This window comes from Sander lucioperca, chromosome 15 (assembly GCF_008315115.2).
Source record: "Sander lucioperca isolate FBNREF2018 chromosome 15, SLUC_FBN_1.2, whole genome shotgun sequence".
NCBI lineage: Eukaryota > Metazoa > Chordata > Actinopteri > Perciformes > Percidae > Sander > Sander lucioperca.
In genome coordinates this window covers 10,688,170-10,712,717 of record NC_050187.1, presented here as the reverse complement: position 1 = coordinate 10,712,717, position 24,548 = coordinate 10,688,170, and the positions used below count along the sequence as shown (strand labels likewise).

At 41.8% G+C, this 24,548-nt stretch overlaps 1 protein-coding gene across 2 annotated transcripts in view; it reads left to right on the top strand.

The window, feature by feature from the left end:
* LOC116039332 (inositol polyphosphate-5-phosphatase A) overlaps window positions 1-24,548 on the top strand; it is a 188,407-nt gene that overhangs the window by 63,117 nt on the left and 100,742 nt on the right. For both annotated transcript variants that reach the window (XM_031284068.2, XM_035991941.1), the window contains exons 3-4: window positions 9,061-9,161; window positions 11,010-11,097. In XM_031284068.2, coding sequence (XP_031139928.1) covers window positions 9,061-9,161; window positions 11,010-11,097 — 189 coding nt within the window. The remainder of the gene's footprint in view (window positions 1-9,060; window positions 9,162-11,009; window positions 11,098-24,548) is intronic.

Sequence of the window (24,548 nt, the reverse complement as noted above, 5' to 3'; positions counted from 1 at the left end):
CATTTGTTGTGACTGCAAAAATTCCAGACTCACCCTGAACACGCACACGCAACCTGACAGTCGTCATTCTGTTTAGTCTCAAGCGTATACAAGAATACTTTGTCACATTTACATTCAAATATTGTCGCAAGAACATCAAAAATTATACTTCTAGCCTTAAGAATTATATTTGTTAGTACAGTACAGGTCAAAGACCTTTAGTACAAGTCTGTGGCATTTGAGATCTGTATTTTACTGCAGTGAATCTGCAGTCAAATGCTCTCTCTGTAATGGATTGACTCATCGTGGATGTTCTCATATAAACTGAATACGTAGCATACTGATGTGATGCATGATAATTAGTGCATGATTGGGTTTCCTGGTAATTGCTATACTAATGACTTTCAGTAAGTCCTCTTTATGTCAACAGCAGTCATGTTACGAGCTGAAACATGAGAACTTGCCTAATGACTTTAGTGACAACTTTCTTTCACTCAACAGAAAGTAAATTTAGCTGATAGTTTGAATACAGTAGGATTTACAGGCAACCAAATTCTGCATTCCACATAGGAATGTCCCGAAAGGTGTTTTCCTACACGATTCTGCTCCCAGCCTTGTAATACTGTCTATCCTGCTCCTACTGAGTCCCAATCCAATAGTTAGATTTCACTAACTAGTGCAGTTACATAGTGTACCTACATTAGGCCTAATCTAAAGTTGAAGTTTGAATTCTTTACAGTTTTTTGTAATAATAATACTAGGGCTGGGCGATATGGAGAAAATCAAATATCACGATATTTTTGACCAAATGCCTCGATATCGATACCGCAACGATATTGTAGTGTTGACTATTGGTTCTTTCACAAAATATTTACACAATGAGATTTTTGATAAATAATCATCAGTAATGTGGATATAATGACTAAGTGGGTAAAGGCAAATAATAGAACAGTTACAACAGTCTGGTAAGTTCAGAAAATGACATAACTTTACTGTAATGCAGCCTTTAAAACCAGGAAAAGACAACACTTCAACGCCATATTACGATATTACAATACGCAAAATCTAAGACGATATCTAGTCTCATATCACGATATCGATATAATATCGATATATTGCCCAGCTCTAAATAATACTACAGGCATTGTGCATCATTTTCCATTTTTCAAGTGTTTAAAACCCCCTTTGGACATATTTGAGGAAACAGTGTCTTAGCTTCGAGCCACTTGGTGGCTATGTCTACCTCTATACCCCTCTATGTCTGAGGGCGGGCGTAGCTGGAGACACACTGCCAACTTCAGTGGTGTGCTACTGACGATTGAACGTCATGACCATGTGTAGTCTGCAAATATTGATACAGCATAGTGTTGGTTAATAACCATTAGCAACGTAAGCTCCCGTCTTACAATTTTACAACATTCCAGACTCAACATTCGGGAGGACCTAGTCTATATCCTCGACGTTCCACTTCCGGGATTGCTCCGATGCCGCAGGAAATTCCGCCAAATGCATGTATTTTCGCCGATGTCCGTTTCCTTCCGCTTTCTTTGTGTTGGCGTTCCAAACTCCGGTGGATTTATGAGGACTATCGGTTAACTGCTCCTCAGATCTCTGCAGGGTAAATCCAGACAGCTAGCTAGACTATCTGTCCACGACTAAAACAACTTTTGAACGTACACGTTCCACCAAAACAAGTTCCTTCCCGAGGCTATTTTGCAGTGGACAATTGTGATTGGTTTAAAGAAATGCCAATAAACCAGAGCACGTTTTTCTCCCATCCCGGAATGCTGCGTGAACTTCAACTAATGTAAATCTATTAAAAGGGCCTTTTTATGCCAAGCTAATTTCACTTAATTTGAGACTGTACAGCTAGTAACAGAAGTAGGAAATACACATGAACAAACATCTGCTCAGCTGCCTGATTTTCCTGCCTTTGTCAACTTTGCATAGTCTTTCTTGTAATTATTTGTCACTGGCGTGCCAAAACATGTCCTTTGCCAGGTGATTCCAGTCTGACTGTTTTGTTTAGCATGAGCATAGAGCATGTGTGAGTGCGTGAGTGTCTGAGTGTGTCTGAATGTCCTGTCATCATGTCCTGGTTACGTATGTTGAGGAATTCTGTTTGCATTGTGCAGCAGGCATGCGCAGTTAGAGGAAGGTTTCATATTTGCTAATGTGTGTGTAGTGAGAAAGAGGGAAAGAGAGAGAGAGAGAGAGAGAGAGAGAGAGAGAGAGAGAGAGAGAGGTGTGTAGCCTCATGCCAGCTCTCTGCGGCTGACGTCATGGAAAGAAGCATCAGACTCTGAACTCGGCGCGGCTGGGAACAACCAGCAGTGACTGCTAGAGTGAACTACAATCAGCCATGCTGTGTGAGCATGACACCCACCACCCACCCACGCACACAATGCGCTCAGTCTTCTGGTTTGTCAACTCTTAAAACTATGATTTGTTTTTCACCGGAAAACCTCAGTGGATGTGAAAAAGAAATGCACGTAGTGTGTTTAAATAGCATTATGACTTCTGCTTTGAGTTGACTTGGCGAGAATCCAAAGGCTGTTTCACACAGGAAAATCTTCGGCCTCACACCCAGTCAGTTGAATCAGCACATTAATCATATTGGAGCATCGTGTCATCAGGAAACATTTAAGAAAAACTTGAAATTGGTGTTGCCAGTTCACACCGTAGCTCCGCCCGAAAATGCTGCGGTCATCGCTGCTCCAAGGCAACTGTACTGTATGCATTCCACAATCAGTCAACTGTTGCTGACTTACAGGCTTCTAAGGAAAGAGCATGACAAACTCTGCAGTGTTAACGCGCTTATTTTAGTTTATTAGAACCATCTGAACTGCACTAAGATAACTGTAAACGTAGTTGTCTTTTCTAACAGATCTGCAGTGCATTCCTGTAAGAATGTAACCTTCATCATTTACACAATCTACCTCTCAATGTAAGCTTTTAGGGGTGTAAAGACAGATATTGACATCTGGCAGTCAGCACTTACTCATACATGTAGATAGAATGTGTGCTTTTACTCATTCAGCTTTTCTTTCATGTGTTCTTAACTGGTATGAATATCTGAGACGGCATTTTACAGGAAAGAGTGCAGAAGCATCCCACAGGCTTAGTTACAGTTAAAGGGAGGGCTATTTTTGACTTCTCCCACTTACTGCAAGAAAAATAGTTTAATTGTTGGGATCACAAGTTACTCTGTTCAATGAACAAGCTGTGGGTGATTTCATGGGACTTGGGTTTAGCCCTTGGTTACATTTTATTTGAGCGTATGACAATAAATGAAGTGAAAAAGCTAAACTATTTGGTACTATTATTATTGAGTGGCACATTATACATGTAATAACTAGGGCCTTTGCTTCTCATTTCCTTACTTGTCGTGCCAGTAAGTCCAATCAAATCCAGGACTCTCGCCCTGTCTCAGGATATCCCAGTCATGTACACATAAGCAAACCAGGGTCATTTGCCTGCTCCACATGTGGCCAATAGACTGGGTTAAATTGGAATCCGGCTTTGCGGCTGTCATATAAACAGTGCTTTGCATTGCACCACGCTGAATTGAATAATCCCACAGCCAATTTGCATTGGAAACTTCTCTGGAACGTCACAGGCCAATGATGGTGTCAGATCCCCACATCCAGTCTTGTGATCTGTAAATTGCAAAGTAAGGTCATCAGATAGTCAATTGATTTTTCTCCTGAACCCTCTGTTAAAACCATAGGGCCCTGTTTTAACGATCTAAGCCCACGGCGTGAAGTGCCTGGCGCAGGTGCGTTTAGGGCGTGTACGAATCCACTTTTGCTAGTTTGACGGCAAAAAAAAAAAGCCAGGCGCATGGTTCAAAAGGGTTGTACTTTGTGTCTTCATTCATTCATAGGTGTGTTTTGGGCGTAACATGCAATAAACCAATCAGAGCGTCATCTCCCATTCCATTTAAAAGCCAGGCGTGTTTGTACCTTGGAGCATTGCTATTGTGATGGCGGATTTGCTGAGCAGGAAGGAGAGATTTTCAGGAGAAGAAACTGATCTGCGTGTGTGTGAAGTGAAAGCGCGCGAGCAGATCATATGAAAATACTATTTCACATTGTAATATTTCGATTTTTTCTCTTTTGCATATTTGTGTGCTGCTGCGCGTCCCTGTGTGTGTAACAAGCATACAGTAGTGTGCACGGGCCTAGGCACCTTTTTACTAATACGCTGTTAAATTAACAATGAAATGCTGCGTTATTGACTTTAGACCAGGTTTTTGTTGGTCAATGGCCCACCTCCCTGTAAGACCAGCACGCCCATGGGCGCAAAGATGGGCGCAGGTGCATTTGCTATTTAAACGCCGTGGGCGCTGGATGGGAAATTGACAACTGCGTCGGTCTTAAACTAGGCTTTGCGCTGCGCCAGGTGCAAGATAGGGCCCATAGACTGTATATCAAGAGGGCGGATGCTTCACCACTTCCACTGTACAAAAAAGGAAGCCAAATATCCTGCCATCTTGCGTCCGGGAAAGTCATTTGGAGCTACAGACTGTGCAGTAGTGATCGTGCGGTAAAGCGGTTCCGCATGACTTAATCGCGAGGACAATCAAGACGTTACAGCCCCTTGTTTATAGCATCAAATAACTAATTAAATGGACTGCATAAATATAGTTTTTTTTTTTCTGGTCTTCAGGACTACTCAAAGCACTTTTGCATAATCAGTCACACATACATACACCGGAGGCTGCCATACAAAGTGCTACCTGCTCATCAGATAAACATTCACACACATTCACACAACGATGGCGCAGCATCTAGAGCAATTCGGGGTTCGGTGTCTCGCCCACTTCGACAGGGATCGAACCATCGACCTTTCAACTGGTGCGAATTGGACGACCGCTCTACCAGCTGAGCCACAGCCGCCCTTACAACCAACATGATCAGGAAAATGAACACTTGAACAAACATCACTGATAAGAGCTACCTTAAATGACAGAAACTATCTTTGAGAGAGTTTTGATGTGTACTTTGATTTTTTTTTTTGTTTGGCCCATGTCACATCCTTACTAATCCGGAAAGATCATTTTTTTGGGGGCATTTTAGGCCTTTAATTCCACAGGACAGATGAAGACATGAAAGGGGAGAGAGAAGGGGAATCACATGCAGCAAAGGGCCACAGGTCGGAGTCGAACCCGCGGCCGCTGCGCCCAGGAGTAAACCTCTATGTGCGCCAGCTCTACCAACTGAGCTAACCCGGCCACACATGTCGTCCATCTTTGTATAGGCTACAGTCTACGGTTGAAACCCCAGGCCTGCCTGACATAGACACTATTGGAATTGAAACATTTTTGCTTTAATGTTATATTTCTGAGTAGCAAAAACTATTACTCCAAAAAGTAAACTCCAGATTGTAAACCAAAGCCTCATTTTCTCCATATTATGTTATCAGAAGATTTTGTTTGAGTGACTCCACAGTTTGGACAGTAAAGCAAAGAAGCTTTCTCACAGACTCCTCTCATCCCTGTGATTATTTTCCACCTCTAAATAGGAACCATGAAATAGGACTCAGGCTCTCCTGATTAGTCCTCCTCAAAGGCCCTCTCTGTCTAGTAGATAGGGTAATGACGCAGAACGACACCGACGTGTCTCGCATCCCCCGCCAAAATTGTGCCGGTGGGTGAGCTGAGGAGCTACGAAGCTCCAGTGTCTTGTAGGGGCGCCGTCGTGTTCTGCCGGTCGTTGAAAAGTTTCTCTTTGATCAGAGCGCCCGCATAAGGAATGTAGCAGAGCCTAAATATTTTAAATTGGCCTATTTAAAAAAAAAAAAAAAAAAAAACTTTATCAACCACAAAAAGCAAGCAAGCAGGCAAGAAAGCGAACTAAGTGACATGTTTTGTTAGTTTCTCTATCAGTCCCCTACACTCCTACACATGCAGGCAGACACACAACAAACAGTGCTATCTGTCTGAGAATGTGAACTAATTAGTCAGTGTTGGTGTGTAATGCGTAATGTTGGATGGATTACTATCCCTTATTGCATGGGTGATTTTCAGCACTTCATTTCAACTGATGTTGAACTAACTGCTTACTGTTAAACTGAAACTCCTACGTCTTTCAGCTCTTCCATTTTGAATTAATTAATTCAACTCCTTTTAAGTATTCGTAATTCCGCTGCATCACTTCTACTACTAACTTGACAACATTTTCAGCAGCGAGCACACTTGACGTTTCTTCAGAAATGCAGCCTTTTCTAGTTAGAGGAAACTTGTTTGAGGTTTGTTACGCCTCTTTTTAATACACGTGTCACATGAAGTACGGTCTTCTCTCACCGATTAAGAGAACTAAAGGACGCTGTTGTGACTGAGTAAAGGATTGTGAATTTGGAAGACACTGACTTTGATTAGATATTAGTAGGGCGGTGCCTCATCTGTCTGTTTGACAAATATGTAGTTTAGACAAACGGGAACCTCCTTGGAATTCAAACGTTGTCACGAATAAGGTCATGGTAAAATGGAAAGAGAAAAACAAAGAGGACACACCTCCATATCAAACACATCAGCGTCTGATATCCTTGTAAATAGGGATGTAACGGTATCGAAATGTAACCTCGCGGTTATAGTGACCAAAATGATCACGGTTTTCGGTATTATCGCTATTATTATTTTTAAAAGTGTGTTCAGAAAGCACTGCTAGACCTACGCAAGCTGAAATAGTTTCAAAAAGTGTAACAGTGTTTGTTATATACAATATACAAAAAAATATAGACAAAACCTTATCAAAAGTGCAACTCTTAACATCAGTCATCCTTCAATCAATCATCCACACCGTGATAATAATGATATTTTAAATGAAAACGGTAATTATTATTGTCACTACCCCGATGTGAGTCGAGTGCAGTGTGTGTGAGTTGCGCCGCCTGTGTCATACTGAAATTTGTGAAATCCATAAAATAATAAACTGTTCTCATTACAAACAATAACAGAAGATTGAAATCATTTCAAAAACGTTTTAGCGATCTATGATTGTTTGATTGCTAGCATTGGCTCAAAACGCCATTCAAGTGACAGCCTTTGTTGTGTTCGATTATACGTTGGTCCATTTTTTATTGTATTGCCATTACAGAAGTCTCTCGTTAGCAGGTTCTTGTAGGCTACTTCAGCCTCTAATCTAGATCTGACAGCAGGGATCATGGATCACTGTTGTTGCCCATCACAAAATCACGTTTTATAGATGCAACATTTCAGCCACTACTCAACCCTAATGTCAAGAGAATTTCGTGTTAACAGTGGTACCTATTTAATTGGATACTGGTCACAGGTTTGCTCTTTGCCAAAGTAAAATAAGGTCTCTGGTTGATGCTTGTTTGGTTTTGGGCTGATAGCACTGGTGACTCTGGTAATGAAATTACCACATAGATACAGTGTCTGTTTGCCAACATAGACCTGGATTTACAGCCTGGAAAGATAAATAGAATGCAGTCGATTAACGCAAGCACGTGCATGATAGTGTGTGCGCACACAGATACACACACACACACACACACACACACACACACACACACACACACACACACACACACACACACACACACACACACACACACACACACACACACACACACACACACGTCCCGCACGTCCTATTCGTGCCTGACATTAGTTGCAAGCTCCTTGAGACTGTGACCTTTTCCGTCGCGAGTTGATAGGTCCACTAATCTTTCCAAGTTTGAGCTGCTGTAGGTCCCCGCTCTTGGGTCATCGGGCTAAGTGACAAGCCATAGGTTGATGGAAAATCCATAGTGTTATTGCCATACATTACTTTTATTTGATTGGGCCTGTAGTGAGCATAATGCAACGGCGAGCCGGGGTGGGGTGCTGGGGGAAGTAGCAGGGCTCCGTTTGGGTTCAGGGACCATTTGTCGCTCCTCTCATCACCGAGTGACATTGATGTATGTTCCCTGCCTAGATCCATAGGCCCGGCCCTGTGAGTGCTTGTGAGTGCTGTATATCACCCTGCGGTATTGATTTTTCCATTAGAGGTCAGCCACCCTAAACACCTCTGACAGGGTGCTCACAAACACCTCGCTATGCTTAAGAGGGAATGTAAAAGCAACATGAGGTCACGTGAGTCTGGATGGACTAGCTTGCAGTTAGGGGTGTAAATCACAGGTTTTTATCACAATGTGATATCATATTGATTCTTTGGACAACGATATGATATTTGCTGATATCTTAAAGCCTGCCACCATGCTATTTCGATTTGATTCAATTCAGGGGCTTGCGATCGACATGAGGTGATATATGCCCATGTAACAGTTACATTAAGCAATCAAAAAAAGCAACTAAAATATGATTGGACAATTTTATTAGTGAGCTCCTTCAGACATTTAAATTAAAAACAAACTTGTTTTTTATAAAAAAGAATAAATATGAAGTGGGAATATAAAATAAAGGGGCATCTTACTGATGATATGTATCGGTGTTTTCACTTTGCATCGATCATATTGGAATCGTGGATCATCGACTCGATAAAAGTGAATCTTACCACTTTCACTTTATAAACACTAACCACCAATTTGTATTAATTACAGAACGTGCATGCAACTTCTGTATTTGCTGGAGTCTTTCCCACATTCTAATAAGCCTCCCTGACATATGCCTGCAGCAGTGGAGTTGTTATTGGTATAGTGAGTGATGTGTCAGAACAAGCGCTGACGCATGAGCATCTACAACATACATGCCATACATACTGGGCTGCAGGCACATCCCTGATGGTAAATGAAGAGGGCGCCGCGTTATGCTTGTGGAACAAGCTCACTAAGTGCCTTCTGCCTACATTAGCAAGGCACTTTGTCTTGTGTAAATATAGTAGCATGTCAAAGAGTTGAGTTCGGAAGAATTGTAGAGAGGCCCAGGCGCCGCGCTCATTTAGGTTTTTGCGCTCGACTGAATAATTCAACTCAAGGTTTGTTCATTATGAGCAAATGGGCTTACTGTAGGGTTGTTACAGCTGTTTAGGGTGCACTTGCACGGAAAACGTGGAACTGCTTGTCTCTTTCCCTCCTTTTTCACCTGTGTTTTCTTTCCTCTGTCTTCCCTTACAGACCGTACAGACACACAAGCCTCACTTCTTGGCAGTGCACTGCCAGGAGGTGGGTGGGAAGAATTATGAGGCCTCCATGTCACACGTGGATAGTTTTGTCAAGTAAGTGTTGTGCTCATGGTGTGGTCATTTCAGTTCAGTTCAATTTTATTTATATAGCACGTTTAAAAACAACCATGGTTGACCAAAGTGCTTAACAAGCTCAAAAACCCCCAAATGATAATATACACAAACAATACACAATACACAACGCAAAATAACCAACAGTAGAAAAAGGTCAAGGTATCAAAGCTCAACTTGAATTGAAAGCCAACGAATAGCAGTGGGGCTTAAGGCCCAGACACACTGACCAGACAGCCGACCCTCGGCAGAAAAGGCAGTTGGACTGATCAGTCTCCCCGAGTTGGTCAAAAAAGTGCCTCGGAACACACCAAAGCGACGAGACGTAATACGTCTCCATAACAACAGGCGGCGCTAATCTGTATTGTCGCCCTAAAATGAAAACCGGCAGCTGATTGGACGAACGTGTCACGTGGGTCTGACTTCTCCGGAAATTCAAAGACAGACTGTCATGGCGGTTTGTTCACAATACGATCTCATATTGTACTAAAATAGTTCACCGAAACATTTTAAGCGAGAAATAGGCCATGCAGTTGCTGAATCTGTCTTCATTTTAGAACGACAAAGGTCAGTTTAAAAGATTTTCGTCAGATTTTGAGAGACTCTAGTAACATTCATTCCGCTCCCCGTTTCCGGGTTAGCACTCTACCAATCAGATGGGTCATTTGAGTCCGACTGCCGGCAGTGCCCGCCCCGCCGATTGTATGTCAAATTGGCCAAAATAAAGGACGACAGCCCCTCGGACGGATGACGGCATGGAACACACCGAACAGACTCGAGTCACTGACCTCGCCAGACTGTCCAACGGCCGATTATCGGCTCTGTGTGTAGTAGGCTTTAAGCAAGGACTTGAATGTTTCAGCGGTCCGAGCTGTTCTTATATGAATAGGTAAACTATTCCAGAGGTTTGGAGCAGCCACTGCAAAGGCTCGGTCCCCTTTTATTTTTTATCCTGGATCTGGGCACATCGAGGAGCATCTGATTGGAAGACCTCAGTGCTCTGACAGGTGTGTGGACATGTAAAAGCTCCGATAAATAAGAAGGCGACAACCCATTTAAAATCTTTAAAACAAGCAATACAATTTTAAAATCAATCCTGAAACAGACAGGAAGCCATTGGAGCGTGGCCAAAACTGGTGTAATGTGGTCACGCTTTCTGGTCCCGGTTAAAAGGCGAGCTGCTGCGTTCTGGACTAACTGTAACCGACGAAGGGATGACTGATCCTATCCAACATATAAAGAGTTACAGTAGTCTAATCGAGACGTAATAAATGCATGTATGACTCTTTCAAAGTCTTTGCGTAGCAGGTAGGGCTTGACCTTAGAACTAATTGTTTTAGCCAATTGCCTACTACTTCTTTTCACTGTTAGTCTTGTTTGCTGTTACAGGTCATTTAAGACCATTATATGAAATATGACAGAGCTTCAGAAACACTAAAAGGTTACATATAGTCACTTTAAGATGAGCAGTTTATATGATAAGGAAACACTCCCTTGATGTGGAACATGCAGGGCTTGTCTGTTTTTAAACTGGCGGACTACTCCCCCCACTGGCCGCATCACAGCTGTACGTCAGCAGAGCAAAATATGTTTTCTTTCAAAAGAATATGCCTTATTGTATACATCTTGGACCAGGATATTTTTTTTTTTAAATGTGGTTTAACTGGAAGAAAACCAAGGTGCTTTTGGATTTGACTGACATTTCCTGATCTGTGTGTGTGTGTGTGTGTGTGTGTGTGTGTGTGTGTGTGTGTGTGTGTGTGTGTGTGTGTGTGTGTGTGTGTGTGTGTGTGTGTGTGTGTGTGTGTGTGTGTGTGTTCTGTCCATCAGAGAGCTGCTGTCCAGTGATGCCATGAGGGAGTACAACAGAGCCCGCGTCTACCTCGATGAGAACTACAAATCCCAGGAGCATTTCACAGTAAGTGCTGTTTGATGCTCCGATGGTGCACTCACATTCTATGGGAAAGTACACACAAACTCTCGGAATCCAAGCGTACATGTGTGGAATCGGGGACGAATCACATGGCTCAACAGTGATTTCATTCAATTAGATTTTTCAAGTCTGCAATTCGGTTCTAGATTGGTTTCTTTCGTGGGTCAATCTTTTTCAACAACCAGGACTTCATTCGGAACTGTTGAGCCCAATCTGTATACGCATTAAATCAAATTTAGAATGACATGAGAAAAAAACAAAAAACATTATCGTCCTAGAAGGTGGAAAACAGACGGCATGAATATGTATTTAACCTTGTTCTAAAATAAGAAGCAAAAGTAATGTTTAGAGGTGCAACGATGAATCGATTAATCGATTAGTTGTCAACTATTAAATTAATCGCCAACTATTTTGATAATCGATTAATCGTTTGAGTAATTTTTTTATTAAAAAAAATAAGATTTCTCTGATTCCAGCTTGTTAAATGTGAATATCTTCTAGTTTCTTTTCTCCTCTGTGACAGTAAACTGAATATCTTTGAGTTTTGGACAAAACAAGACATTTGAGGACGTCCTCTTAGGCTTCGGGAAACACTGATCCTTTGACTGATGTTTTGACATTTTTATAGATCAAACAACTAATCGATTAATCGAGAAAATAATCGACAGATTAATCTACTATGAAAATAATCGTTAGTTGCAGCCCTAGTAATGCTTTTATTGTTACACTATTAAGTCTTGACAGACCCCCATTTCTCTGAATTCTGAACCATGTAACTTCTCAGCCAGTCATCATGTGTCATCACATGAGTCATTTTGCGATCACAGCTCTTAAATTGGGACACTGTGGTGGAATTTTAGCTTGTGGTTGAAATTGCAGTGTTCCATTGCTCTAGACAGAAGATAAAACTGTCATCTACTATGTGCCCACATGTTCGGTGTGTAAAGGCCGAGCGTTTTTGTCAGATGCAGCCAAAGTCCGTCGAAAACGTTGAGCATGCTGTTTGGTCTTGCTTACAATGAGTACAGCATAAACATGGACCCCCGGACGGACTACAGGCATGCCACTTTTTTAGAAGCTGCAGACCTGCAGCTGTTAGTTGATGCAAAGACAAAGCTATAGGTACCACTGGCCCGCAAAAACATCTACAAGAAATCCTTCATCCCCTCTGCAATAGTCACACTGAACCGCACAAAATGAACACCACAGTCAGCTGATACCTCAACACCCCATGTCTTGTTTTTATGTCTGTGTGAATGTCTCTTTGTGACTGGAGCCTTGTCAAAGAACATTTTCTGTAACCCTCGTGTAACAGACAATAAAGTATTATCTTATCTTATCTTATACTTCATGGGATCTACTCATTGTATTGTGCACATTAGGGATGCACCGTATCCAGGATTCGGCTTCGGATTCGGCTGAATATTGGCGTAATGACGCCGCCGTTGATTACGGGAAGGTGTTTACGTAGGTGGAGCGTTCAATGCAGTAGGCTGTGAGAAAGTGAAAATGGAACTCGTGAGCAGAAAAAGTGTTTGGCAGTACTTTCAGTCAAAAGAAGGCCATTCAAGTCCAGCTACATGTTAAATTTGCAATGCCGATTTGTCTCGTGGTGGCAAGGACCCTAAACAATACACAACATCGCCGCTGTTAACACATTTGCGTATGAAACATCCAAAAGAATACGAGTCGTGCATGAAGGAATCTACAGACAGCAGCCAAAATGCAGCAACTTCAGGTACGGCAAAGGAAGGATAGAAAAGGACAAAAAATACACTGCTGTGGACGTTGTTCACTTCAATAATGTGTTTACTGTGTTAATGGACTGAGGATGGGGGTAGGATTAGGTATTCGGTTTCGGAATCGGCAGAATCTTAACCATTGGATTCGGTATTCAGCCGAACCCCAAAAATCTGGATTCTGTGCATCCCCAGTGCACATAGGGGCATTGCTTAGAATAATTTTTTTGTGAACTCAACTAAAATCCCATCTTAATATAATCTATAACAATATACTGTAGTGTACCATTGCCTGCCACTTTTCCCTCAGTGTGTAGTGACAGCAAATGGCCACAAGATGACAGTAGATACTTGGAATTAGTTCTGCTGTCAGAGCTTAGGCTAAAACTTTCCAAATAGTTTGAGACTGCTTCTTTATTGGTTATCAGGATTTATTAGCAAATCATGGATTCCTTAGCATGAACTTTCGTTTCTTTACAGTTTAAATACACTACAGTTAATTATTAAATAGCTAGATACACAGGCTAAACACACCTTGGCCTAAGTAATAAAACTCAACGCAAATATTGGAATTGGTCCATTTTCTTTGCAAACGTATCCGGTCCAAGAATGGGATAACATGTCCTCTGAAAGATGCATTTTATTATGCTATCATCTTCATATATTGATATATAAGTTTCCTATTTAACTGACACGTCCTAATACTAACACAGGGGTGGTAAACTTAATTTCACTAAGGGCCACACTGAACAATGAAAATCACATCAAGGGCCAGACATGTATAGTTTATTGACATGCTTTTATTTATTTAAAATCGGAAAAGTCAAATATCTTTGACTGTATTATTGCTTGTCTCATATAGTCTTCTCATTTACAGTTTGGTCGACATAAAGCTCTAAAAAAGTCAGCAAAAAAGTTCCTTAGCCATAGTAGGGGTTAGCAAAACAATAGCCGCTTTCCGACCGGAGAGATTTTTGCAGTTCCTACAACATAACGTTCCTAGAACCCTTTTTTTCTTGTGTTCCGACTGGACCAATTTGGGGATTATTAAGTTCCTCTGACCACAGTTCCTGTAACTCTTTCAGCTTCTACTTCAGGGCAGGGTCTTTTCCGCATAGTGGTGGTTAGATGGCTGTGTTATAATAACAAAAGGTCAGTTCCTATGGCCACTTGGCCAGTGTGAATGCAAATGGCAAAACTGGTTTTGGGGGAGAGTAGTTAGTAGAACTGTTTAGAAGTGGACTGTTCCTATAACTACGTTCCTGTAACTACTTGGTCGGAAAGAGGCTAATGATTACATTTTTAAAAGCAGCTACCACACCGCCGACTCACACCAACCTGTTTCACAGCCTAAATATGCAAACTCACTGGTTCTGTGTGAATGTTTGCGTCTCCAAGTCGTAGGGCTGGGCGATATATCGATATTATATCGATATCGTGATATGAGACTAGATATCGTCTGGTTTTAAAGGATACATTACAGTAAAGTGATGTACTTTTCTGAACTTACCAGACTGTTCTAGCTGTTCTGTTATTTCCCTTTTCCCCACTTAGACATTATGTCCACCAGTGTTGTGCCTGAATGCGTTCATTGAACGATAGATAGTTCATGAACTCGTTCATATTTTGCATATTTGCATATTTTTGCATGCGTCATCAAAACAAAAAGCAGCATGTAGGCGACAAAGCAGCAAGGAGGCGTCGTATCATCATTTAAACGAGTTTTATGACAAGGTCGGTGAGGATGGGAAAAATCTTACATTTCTGGGCAGACTTTGCCCGCCGGTTTTCAAAAAGAAAATCCGTAAAAAAAAACAACTATGAACTAGTTCATTTTTGGAACTGTGAACTTAGTTCAAAATGTTGAAGTATGAACTATGAACTGAACTAGTTCATTTTAAAATTTGTGAACTGAACTTTGAACTAGTTCATGTAGAAAGTGAGCTGATTCCCAACGCTGATGTCCACATTACTGATGATTATTTATCTAAAATCTAAGTGTGAAGATGTTTTGTTGAAGCACCAATTGTCAACCCTAGAATATCGCCGCAATATCGATATCGAGGTATTTGGTCAAGAATATAGGGATATCTGATTGAGTGTCATGTAATTGCAGTTAGAAAAACAGTTTCCGATTCATTGTAAACCTAAATTGATATGCAGGCTGGATCAAAATTTGCGAAGGGCTGGATCCGGCACGGCCGGATTCGGCACGTGTAGATTGATTAATTGATTTTATTGGACCACTTAAATATAAAATATGCAACAGTACTCTGTGTCATACATTAAAATACATAAATAGTCAGGGATGACACAATAAAGCCCAAAGACTTAGTTCCATTGTGTTCCCTATAAGGGCATGGGGGAGAGGACGAGTGGCAGCAGATAACACATCAATCATGCGTCATACATTGAACAAATTCATCCATGTTATACACAAAAGAAAAGAAAAATCAATCAATCAAACTAACATCTTAGGATATCATTTTGCAATGTATGGAATTAGAAGCTTAAATCTTGGTCAATGACCCACTGATTCAATCATTCATTTAGCCTTCTTGTTCCTCAGCTGAATAGATGTTTGGTATAATGGCCTCTTGGTGGAGCCAGATACTCAGACCTAACAGCAGCAGCAGAGGACTTCAGCTCCGTGTTCTGTAACCATCCGGTGCTTCACAAGGAAACATGGTTTTAAAAGTGCACTTTGATGTCTAATGCTTAATTGACTACAGGTATATCATATGATCATCTCTGCATTCCCTGGAGATTAGGTGGAGAGAAAAAAAAAAACCGGACTATAGAACAACATATTGAGATATGGACTGTTGCCAGTGTGTCTGCGATCACGGAGTCGTGTGTGTTTTTTGGTTCTCCTCCATGATTTTTGGCGCTATCACCACGCTACACTGCCCCTCCACAAAACGCTCATAAATCACAGCAACCACCGAGTCACATTTGCTCTTTTCGAAAAAATATTACAAACATTGGCCTTTAGAAAATATAATTATCTGCCATCTCCTATAAGTGCCGCTAATATGCCGGCATTATGAGCTATTTATTCAATGGTGTTTGTCTATGGATTAACCTTTTTGTTGTATTTTCATTTTCATCAAACAGAGATGACACTTTGTGGTTCTCTTTGTGACTCAGTCAGTGGAAAGGGAAAAAAACCACATCTGATGCGCTTTCAATGATGTTGATATTGAAATCCCGGCAACAGTAAATATGAATAGACTCTTCAGTCTTTCTCACACAGGGCTTGCCATTTAGCTTCGATGACGACAGCCATGTTTGTTTTCTCAATCTTCGATTCCTCCCCGTGCTCCGGGGATAATTGTTTGTTGTCTGCCCCCCGCCTGTCAATTTTCAGATAATGTAAGTGGGAACACTTTCCCCGGGCCCAGAGCTTCCACTTTGTACCAGTGTGTGTGTGTGTGTGTGTGTGTGTGTGTGTGTGTGTGTGTGTGTGTGTGTGTGTGTGTGTTGTGTTTTGTGTATGCAGTTATGTGCGTGTAGTTTCTTTGGAAGTAGACAAGTGAATGTTTTGGCTGAGTTGGAGTGTAGTAATGTTGCGAGTGTATGGTAAAGGCCAGAGATTGTTTACATGCCTGCCCAGTGTGAGAGTGTGTTTGAACTGCATCGCCGTGTCAGTGAAAGAGAGGAATGTGATTGATAAATGAATGTGTGAAATTCTGTTTGAGAGAAAGACCCCCTTTATTTTTTTTTATTTTTTTAATTTTAATTTTTTTTTGCAACTTTGATTGGAGCTGAAAAAAATGAATCAATTAGACGATCGACACAAACTTAATCAGCAACTAGGTTTTCTAAGCAAAAGTGCCATCAGATTCACTGGTTCCACCTTCTCAGATATGAGTTTCTGCTGGTTTTCTTAGTCTATGATAGTAAATGGAATCAATTTGGGTTTTGGAGCGTTAATCGGACAACACAAGTAATTTGAATTTCTTAATATGTTCTGTCGTTGTATGGACTAGAAGATGAATCGAGAAAATATTCAGCATACAATTAGCGATGTACGTAATCATTAGTTAACTGTGCTTACATCTGAAGAAATGATCCAAAAAAACACAACATAAATATCTGTTTAAGAAGTGGACTTTGGTCTCTTTGAATGTTTTTTTCAAATAGTGTAGAAATAGATAAAAAAAAAATCCCCTTTTAGGTTTTGAAAGTTTGAAATTCTAGATCCAGCTGAAAGGAAAATGGGTATTTAGTCAGAAAAAGTGGACCTGAAATGAACCTTTTTATGTTATTTGTTGCGCAAAAAACAGTTAATTGTTTGTAAAAAATCTTATCGATGTCCCCCCCCAAATCCAACCTGCTGATAAATGCAGCATAGAGGCCAGAGGAAAGCTGTAGCCTTGTCTGTTTACTGCATCTTAATTTCTCTAAATGACACTGTAATAATTGCCCTGATGTTAAAATGCTACATGTAACGCCTTGGTGCTGAATCTGAACAATGAGAAGTCTGGGCGAGCTGGAGCGGCTCTCCCCTCCCAGAGGAAGGCGGCAGTGCTGGGGAAGAGCTTGACTGACACGTCCCCCCTACGGCTGAGCCCGGGCCTGGTGTTTTACAGCCCTGTTAAGGTATACAGCAGGTAAAATGTCAATTAGGAAGGCCCGCCCTGATAACTCAACTCCCAATCCACTCGTTCTTGGCCATTAATATTTATCGTGGGCCTGGCCCTGGAGCTGCAGCCCATGTCATGTGGAATGATGTTACAGCTTCCTAACACACACGCACGCACTCGTACTCTGGTGTCTGTACGGCTTAACGGAAACGCCGGCCAAACCCGGCACGCACAAACACACACCCACCACTGTCACACGGTCTAATCAAGCTATCCACATACACAGACAGTGACACACAGCGGCACACACGCTGCCTTCTCAGCCCTCAGTTGTTCCAGGGCATTTTAATGGGAAATTAAAGGCATCCCTCATGTCTGTGGTCTGCAGGACAGGAATGAGAGCAGCGACAGAGGATAAATCAGGCTCTGTGGCTTGACAGGACACCGCTGTCTCCTTTTACCCTGTGTGTGTGTGTGTGTGTGTGTGTGTGTGTGTGTGTGTGTGTGTGTGTGTGTGTGTGTGCGTGTGTGTGCGTGTGTGTGCGTGTGTGTGCGCGCGCGCGTGTGTGTCTCTGTGTGTTTGTACCTACTTCACTTCCAAAGATAGTGTTATAGTATGCAAGCAGTCCGTCTGAGCACTTTGTGTCATGGATCTAAAACGCTCAAAGCAAGAGGTCTGCAGTCTTTGATTTCATCATCGTGGGAACAGTGTCTGATGTTAGAGCGTATACAAACTGCAAATGGTGAAAGACTTCTGATGAAAAGCCACAGTCTAGCGTAGGGCTGCACGACGTGAGGAAAATATGTGCTAACGTTGTTGAATATCACGATAACGATATTACTTGCAGTTAATAAAGAGACATATTAAAGTGTACTTCATTCTGCCGTTCTGCTGCTTTCAGTATTCTGCTACAACAACTTGCTTATTGAATTTAAACTGTTGAATTATTAAACAAATTGAACGTTGAATCGAAAAGGCACCACTAAAAAAAAGAATGGCAGTTACATTTTAAAATGCAGCTTTCTACTGACATTTCCTTTCAACTAACACAAAAAAATTTCTGAGTGCAGCCTTTTGCGATGTGTATATTGCGCCAGTTGATAACAAACGATAAAAAACAGTATATGTTGCGCAGCCCCAGTCTAGCGTCAATCCCAACTTGAAAAAAAGTTTAGATCACCTCACCTAGGCTTTGTCAGTAGTAAACAATAAGTAAACAATCACATGAAATATCATAATTAGAGAAAAATGAAAATAGAGAAGAGCAGAAGAACCAAAAGCAGCAGAAACACAAAACTAAATCCTATAAGATAAAAACAGAAATGTGTTTTATAAATATGGATGATGCACAAAGACTGAGTTGGCTGTTCACACACGAAACATTTAAATTAGCAAGTCCTTTGGAGAAAGCCAGGGAGCTGAGGATAACAACAAGCTCTTTATCAGGATAAACTTTAGGCTTGTAGTGCTTACATTCTTTCTTCTGCTATTTGAGTACAATTTATCTGAATTTTTCCCATAAAAAAGTTATTTGAAAGTATACAGAATAGAGGTGTGAATCTTCACTGATCTCCCGATTCGATTCAATTACGATTATCATGTCTTCCATTCGATATCTCGATGCATCACGATGCATCAAATACATTTTTTTCTATTAAAGCCATATAGGATATTTAAACAGAAAGGTTGTTAGGCATACATTAAATTGTAAACAGAAATAATCGATTATGGCCTGGCCGATTATCGATGCAGCATCGTCCACGTCCACGATTCGATGCATCGATTATTTGATTAATTTCAACACCTCTAATACAGAAGCATATATATAATATTGGAACTATTATGAATGTTTTCCTCTGTGTGATTTGTATTCTTGTTACCAGTAGATTTTTGTTGATGCTTGGTAAGTGTTAGTGTTCCCATGTGGGATGAGCCAAATGTTCGGCGTGACACAGAAATTAAACTAAAAACATAAAAACAATACTGAATGAAGTAAAAAATAAAAAATACTTCATGAGAATCCTCAACTGAATAGAAATATCTCAAGTTGTAGGTGCAGGTCTCAGATCAGCAGATAAGCTGTTCCATACTTTAGGTACATAAAATGTTGAATGCAATAGGACCAAATGTAGATACAGTATATGTGCCGGAACTAGAGGGAATGTTTACCTTTATCAAAAGACACTAGGGCTGCGCAATTATAGCAATTTTATCGAAATCGCAATTTGGACAATATCCCAATCGCAGGGGGGCGGGGGGCGCAATATTTGTTAAAGGCAAAATATGTGTCAAACCATTCTGAATGAAGTATTGTGCTGCTGCAGAGAGGTCCTATCCTATCCTACAGACTAAAGAAAAAAATCAGATCCTCACATAAATCCCACTGTAATCATTTTCTTATTTTTTTTTTTTCAATATTTTTCAATGAAAATGAGAATAATGATACAAAAATGGTCATTTCCCTACAATACCGTGAATCATATCGCAATTGAAATATCAGTCAAAAATAATCACAACTAGATATTTTCCTCATATTGTGCAGCCTTAAAAGACACAAAGTATATGAAATGAAAATTGAATATTGATATTATCTGTTTCCCACCTTGTTAAGTGATTGTTGATAACTATTGTGAGAAATCATTAACGTGATCAGTGTCTTCACATAGATGAGTATCATTAATCATTAATAATTATATATAACTAAAGGCAAACTGAGCAAATTAGTTATTTCAGAAGAGTGTATCAAACTGGTAGCCCTTCGTATGACTCAGTAGCTCTCAGTTTCAAAAAGGTTGGTGACCCCTGGTGTAGACTAACAGTAGTAACAGATCCATGCAGGTTAAGCAAATGCTGCAGACAAAAAAGTCTTTATCGAGGTGGACTTTAAGTAGCTGGTTAGTCAGGTTCGGTTGGTATGAAACGTACACGTCTCACATTGTAAACTTCAGGCTTTCGACAAAATGATCAGCAGCAGCAGCAGCAGCAGCAGCAGCAGCAGCAGCTAAATACCTAATCTTTGCTTTTCCTGCCCAAGCTGCTGTCTGATCTCTGGTCAGTAGAGCGGCCCTGTCAGGAGCTGCCAGCAGCCCTGCCTCACTCTGCTCCAGAGGTGAGTCCTTAATTCTCCTCCAGGCAGCGTGCTGTAATGCAATCATCAGTACCGCTCTGCTCGGCCAGGAATTTATGAACACTTAGTGTCCCTCTGTGCTGACAGGGCCTCAGCCTGAGTGTGTTTACGGTATTGACCAGAAATGCGTGTCACTCGCATTTATCGCCTCTTTTTTTTTTTTTTTTTTTTTTTTTTTAAACTGCATCCTATAACACCCCCCTGTTCCATCTTTTTTTATGATGAAACAAAATCAGGTTGCATACAGAGATTATGTACTTTCCAGAGAAAGTGGGGTCAAAGAGGAGGGGTCTCTGTGTACAGTCTGTTGGTTTTACACACAGAGGTTAACTAGCAGAAGCAGCCCTCCTTCCTCCCTTCCTCCCTCCCTCCCTCCTCCACCTCTCAGCTCTGTGTTTAAAACGGCCGCAGCAGTCCTATAAGCAGGTTAAAATATTGCAAACTAAATCTGTGAGAGCTCTTATTTCAATATGGTGAGAAGTACGGCACCGACCGAGGCCACTTGAATGGAGTAGATGTCAGCACAGTAATATGGCCGGGCCATAACTCTCCGCGGCCATCACTCATACTCTCAGGGCAGACATAAGCACACACACACACACACACACACACACACACACACACACACACACACACACACACACACACACCCACACACACACACACACACACACGTTGAAACACACACACACACACACACTCAGGACATGGGGTTGAGCGACAATCAATGAATCTGCCATCAGACGTGAGTTATGAGGTAGAGAGAGTGGGCATTCCCTGTGTGCAAAATATTTTGACTGAAAATGTAGATATAATTAATAGATTGTGTAAAGAGGTGGAGAAGTTGATGTATTTATTACAAGGAGTCAAATCTGGGTGAAGTGAGCCTTTTGCCCTCCTGGATCCTCGCTGCACTGAGCACAGGCTGCTTTCATATACACATAGACGTCCACAAACACACACCAAGCCTCTGCTCATAAACAGCGCTCTGATGAAGTGTGTGTGTGTGTGTGTGTGTGTGTGTGTGTGTGTGTGTGTGGATGGGATCTAGGCGAGGGGTGGTGTGGGAGGTGTTGTTGTCCTGTGTTAGAGGGTGGGATTTTGTGGTGCTGTGTGTGTGTGTGTGGTGGGGTGGGGGTCTCCAGCCACAGATAATGATGTGATTCCAGCATGAGGCGGGCCTGGTGTACCTCGCCACCGTCCATTATGATGTGCGGCCCCCCCAGCCACCGAGGGGGCAGAGTGAAGGTGAGCCTGTCATATCGATCTTTTTAGTGCTAAAATATGAGCCACTTTACTCTGCTCCCCGGCGCAGTGATGTGAAAAATAATAACTCGGACCCAAATTAAAAATATTGATCGCTTAGGAGGTGTTGAGAGCAAATAAACACCCTCTGAAGGATTTTTATCCCCTCTTCCCCTCCAACCCCCACCCCCCCCCCGATTACCCTCCACCCTTCTCCGTCTTGCCCCTCCCCGCCCAGTGAAAGGGCCGGGTCGGGGACGGTGGCTAGCTGAACTGCAAGAATATCACACCATCTTGTTGCTCAGTAGTCTCCATAATAACCACCTACCGGGCTCTTGATGCTCTTTATTGTTCCCAGACACAGATCAACAAGCGACCATCTCTTTCAGCTACTCCCTAACACTGATTGATCGGGTTTTGACTCCATAATCTCGGCTCCATTTCCCCCCCCCCCCCCCATGGTCATAATTTTTTGCACATCCGCGCTTGACTTTTTCATTCCTTCCCGCTGTAATGGATGAGCTGACACTGGGCCATCAAACGGGTGGGAAAACAATTGCCACAAGGTTAATTTTATTGCCTGCTCCATGCATTTGTGAGCAGGCGGGAGGTGTCCTCTGCCCGGGTCCTGATGAATGGCCGCGCCGAGCAGGCAGGAATGAAAATGAGAGGGGAGAGGCCAGGCACGGGGAGCCGGAGTCCCGCCGCTCCCACCTGAAATTGAAATTTTTCTGACATGCTCAAAATTGGTATTCTGATATATAAGAGAGGCGATGTTCCATTTAGTTTGATGATGAAGGCCAGTCATGTGTCCCAGTCAATTGCATTTTACGACACCCACTTTACCTCATACATCCCAAGAAGGTTAATTCCCACACATCCTAAACAGTGGATGTCAGATTGTCCAGAGTCTGTAGGAAAATAAACTACTTAGTGTATCTGAATGCTGGCGTAATACTTGGCTGTCCTGGTAGCAGCACTATTGATTGTCTACAAGGACGTTTGTTCTGTTTTGGGGCCAAGGCGGGATGAATAGATATTTGATGGAGCGTGGAGAGCGGGGCTGGACCAGCATCTGCGTCTCAGTGCTGTGTGAGTGGGGATGAGAGCCAGGCGTCGGGGTGAATCACATGCTGCCTGTTGACATCAGTGAGAGGCAAGCGGGGCCGGAGCTGGCGATATCTCCCGTTCCCCACTTGAGCTGGGTCCTGCTGCTGAAAGCTCACTCCTGTCTGCTGGCTTCAGGCCCTCACTCTCTCTGTATGTGTATGCCTTCGCAGCATTACTGATACAAGGCCATCTCCGGCCAGCACTTTGCCCCATACGTATCGATTCTTCCTCCGCCACTGGCTATAGCCGTTTCATTTGCATGGCCCGGCCGACCCAGGCAGTCAGTGGCCATTATATTCCCATTAGCTAATCTCTCAGCTTTGATTTCCATAATCCTCTGTCTATTGAGAGCCCTCACAGCTCTCACAGTCCCACTCTCCAAGGAGAAAGAAAGACCCCCTATCTCCCCACCCCAGTCACTTTACTCTCCAAAACTCTGCACAGCAACATGCATCACATACACATACATACATATGTAGATTTATACACTGCAATGATGCCCTATTATGCCATATTATTGTGTATGTATTAGTGGCAGTGGTGTTAGTATTCAGTCCTTTTACTTAAGTAAAAGTAGCCATTTCAGTATTTTCTACAAAATGTACTGTAAAAGAAACAGTACTCATAATGCAGAATATATATATATAGAATATATTGGGTATTTGGATTATTATTAATGATGCATTTACATGTAAGCATTTGAGGTTTAATGCTGTTCAAAGTGGAGTTATTTCGAACTACTTTACATACTGCCGGGTGCTTAAATCTGCGACATTGCATCATACATTATAAAATGATCATATGTTTTGAGTGTAAAATCCGAATCTAAATACAGCTGGGTGGAGTAAAATGTTGTAATGAACTATGTTGTGACTAGTGCTCGTAACGTGATTGTTGAAGCGTCAGAGAGGATTGTTAAAGGCTTCAGCAGTCTGGATTTTAGCACAAAACTGCCCCTTTGTATTACAATCCCTACACTGTGGCTCAGTAGGGAAACATTGGAAAGACAAAGAGAAAATGTTGTACTAAAAAATATAGATGGCATTTTTGTACAGACTGAAGACTATGGATTTTGTCCCCCATCATTGACATAGTAATCACGTCAGTAAAGCATTGGTTTTGGATCGGCTGTTTTCAACATGGCTCATTTTACAGCTAAACAGTACATTAAAATATGTTTCTGAAAACATTCAAGACGAGAAATAGACAATACAGTAACAGAATCTTGATTCATGTTTGAGCGACTCCTCGGCTCTGGTTGTTTTTTTTTGTTTTTTTTCCGGGTACGGTGAAATCTTGCAAATGCCCTTAGGGGCATTAGGAGGAGGCAGAGGAACGGTATTCTTCACAGATTATCTGTCTCGCTGACAGTTTTACCAAATATGACAAAAGATTACGTCTGAACCCTGGTGTCTCTTTAAAAGTTCCCCTTATTATCAAAATGAGCGTGAAGGCACAACACAAGGAACATGATCAAACGTCAACATTGACAAATACAGATTTGTTGAGCATGAATTCTTTTTTTCATTGATATCTAAAAAACTGTCTTTTACAGCCCCATCATAGTAATGATGGAGGACCCAGGTCCTCGTTATGCCTACTAGATGAATAGACGTCTTCATTAT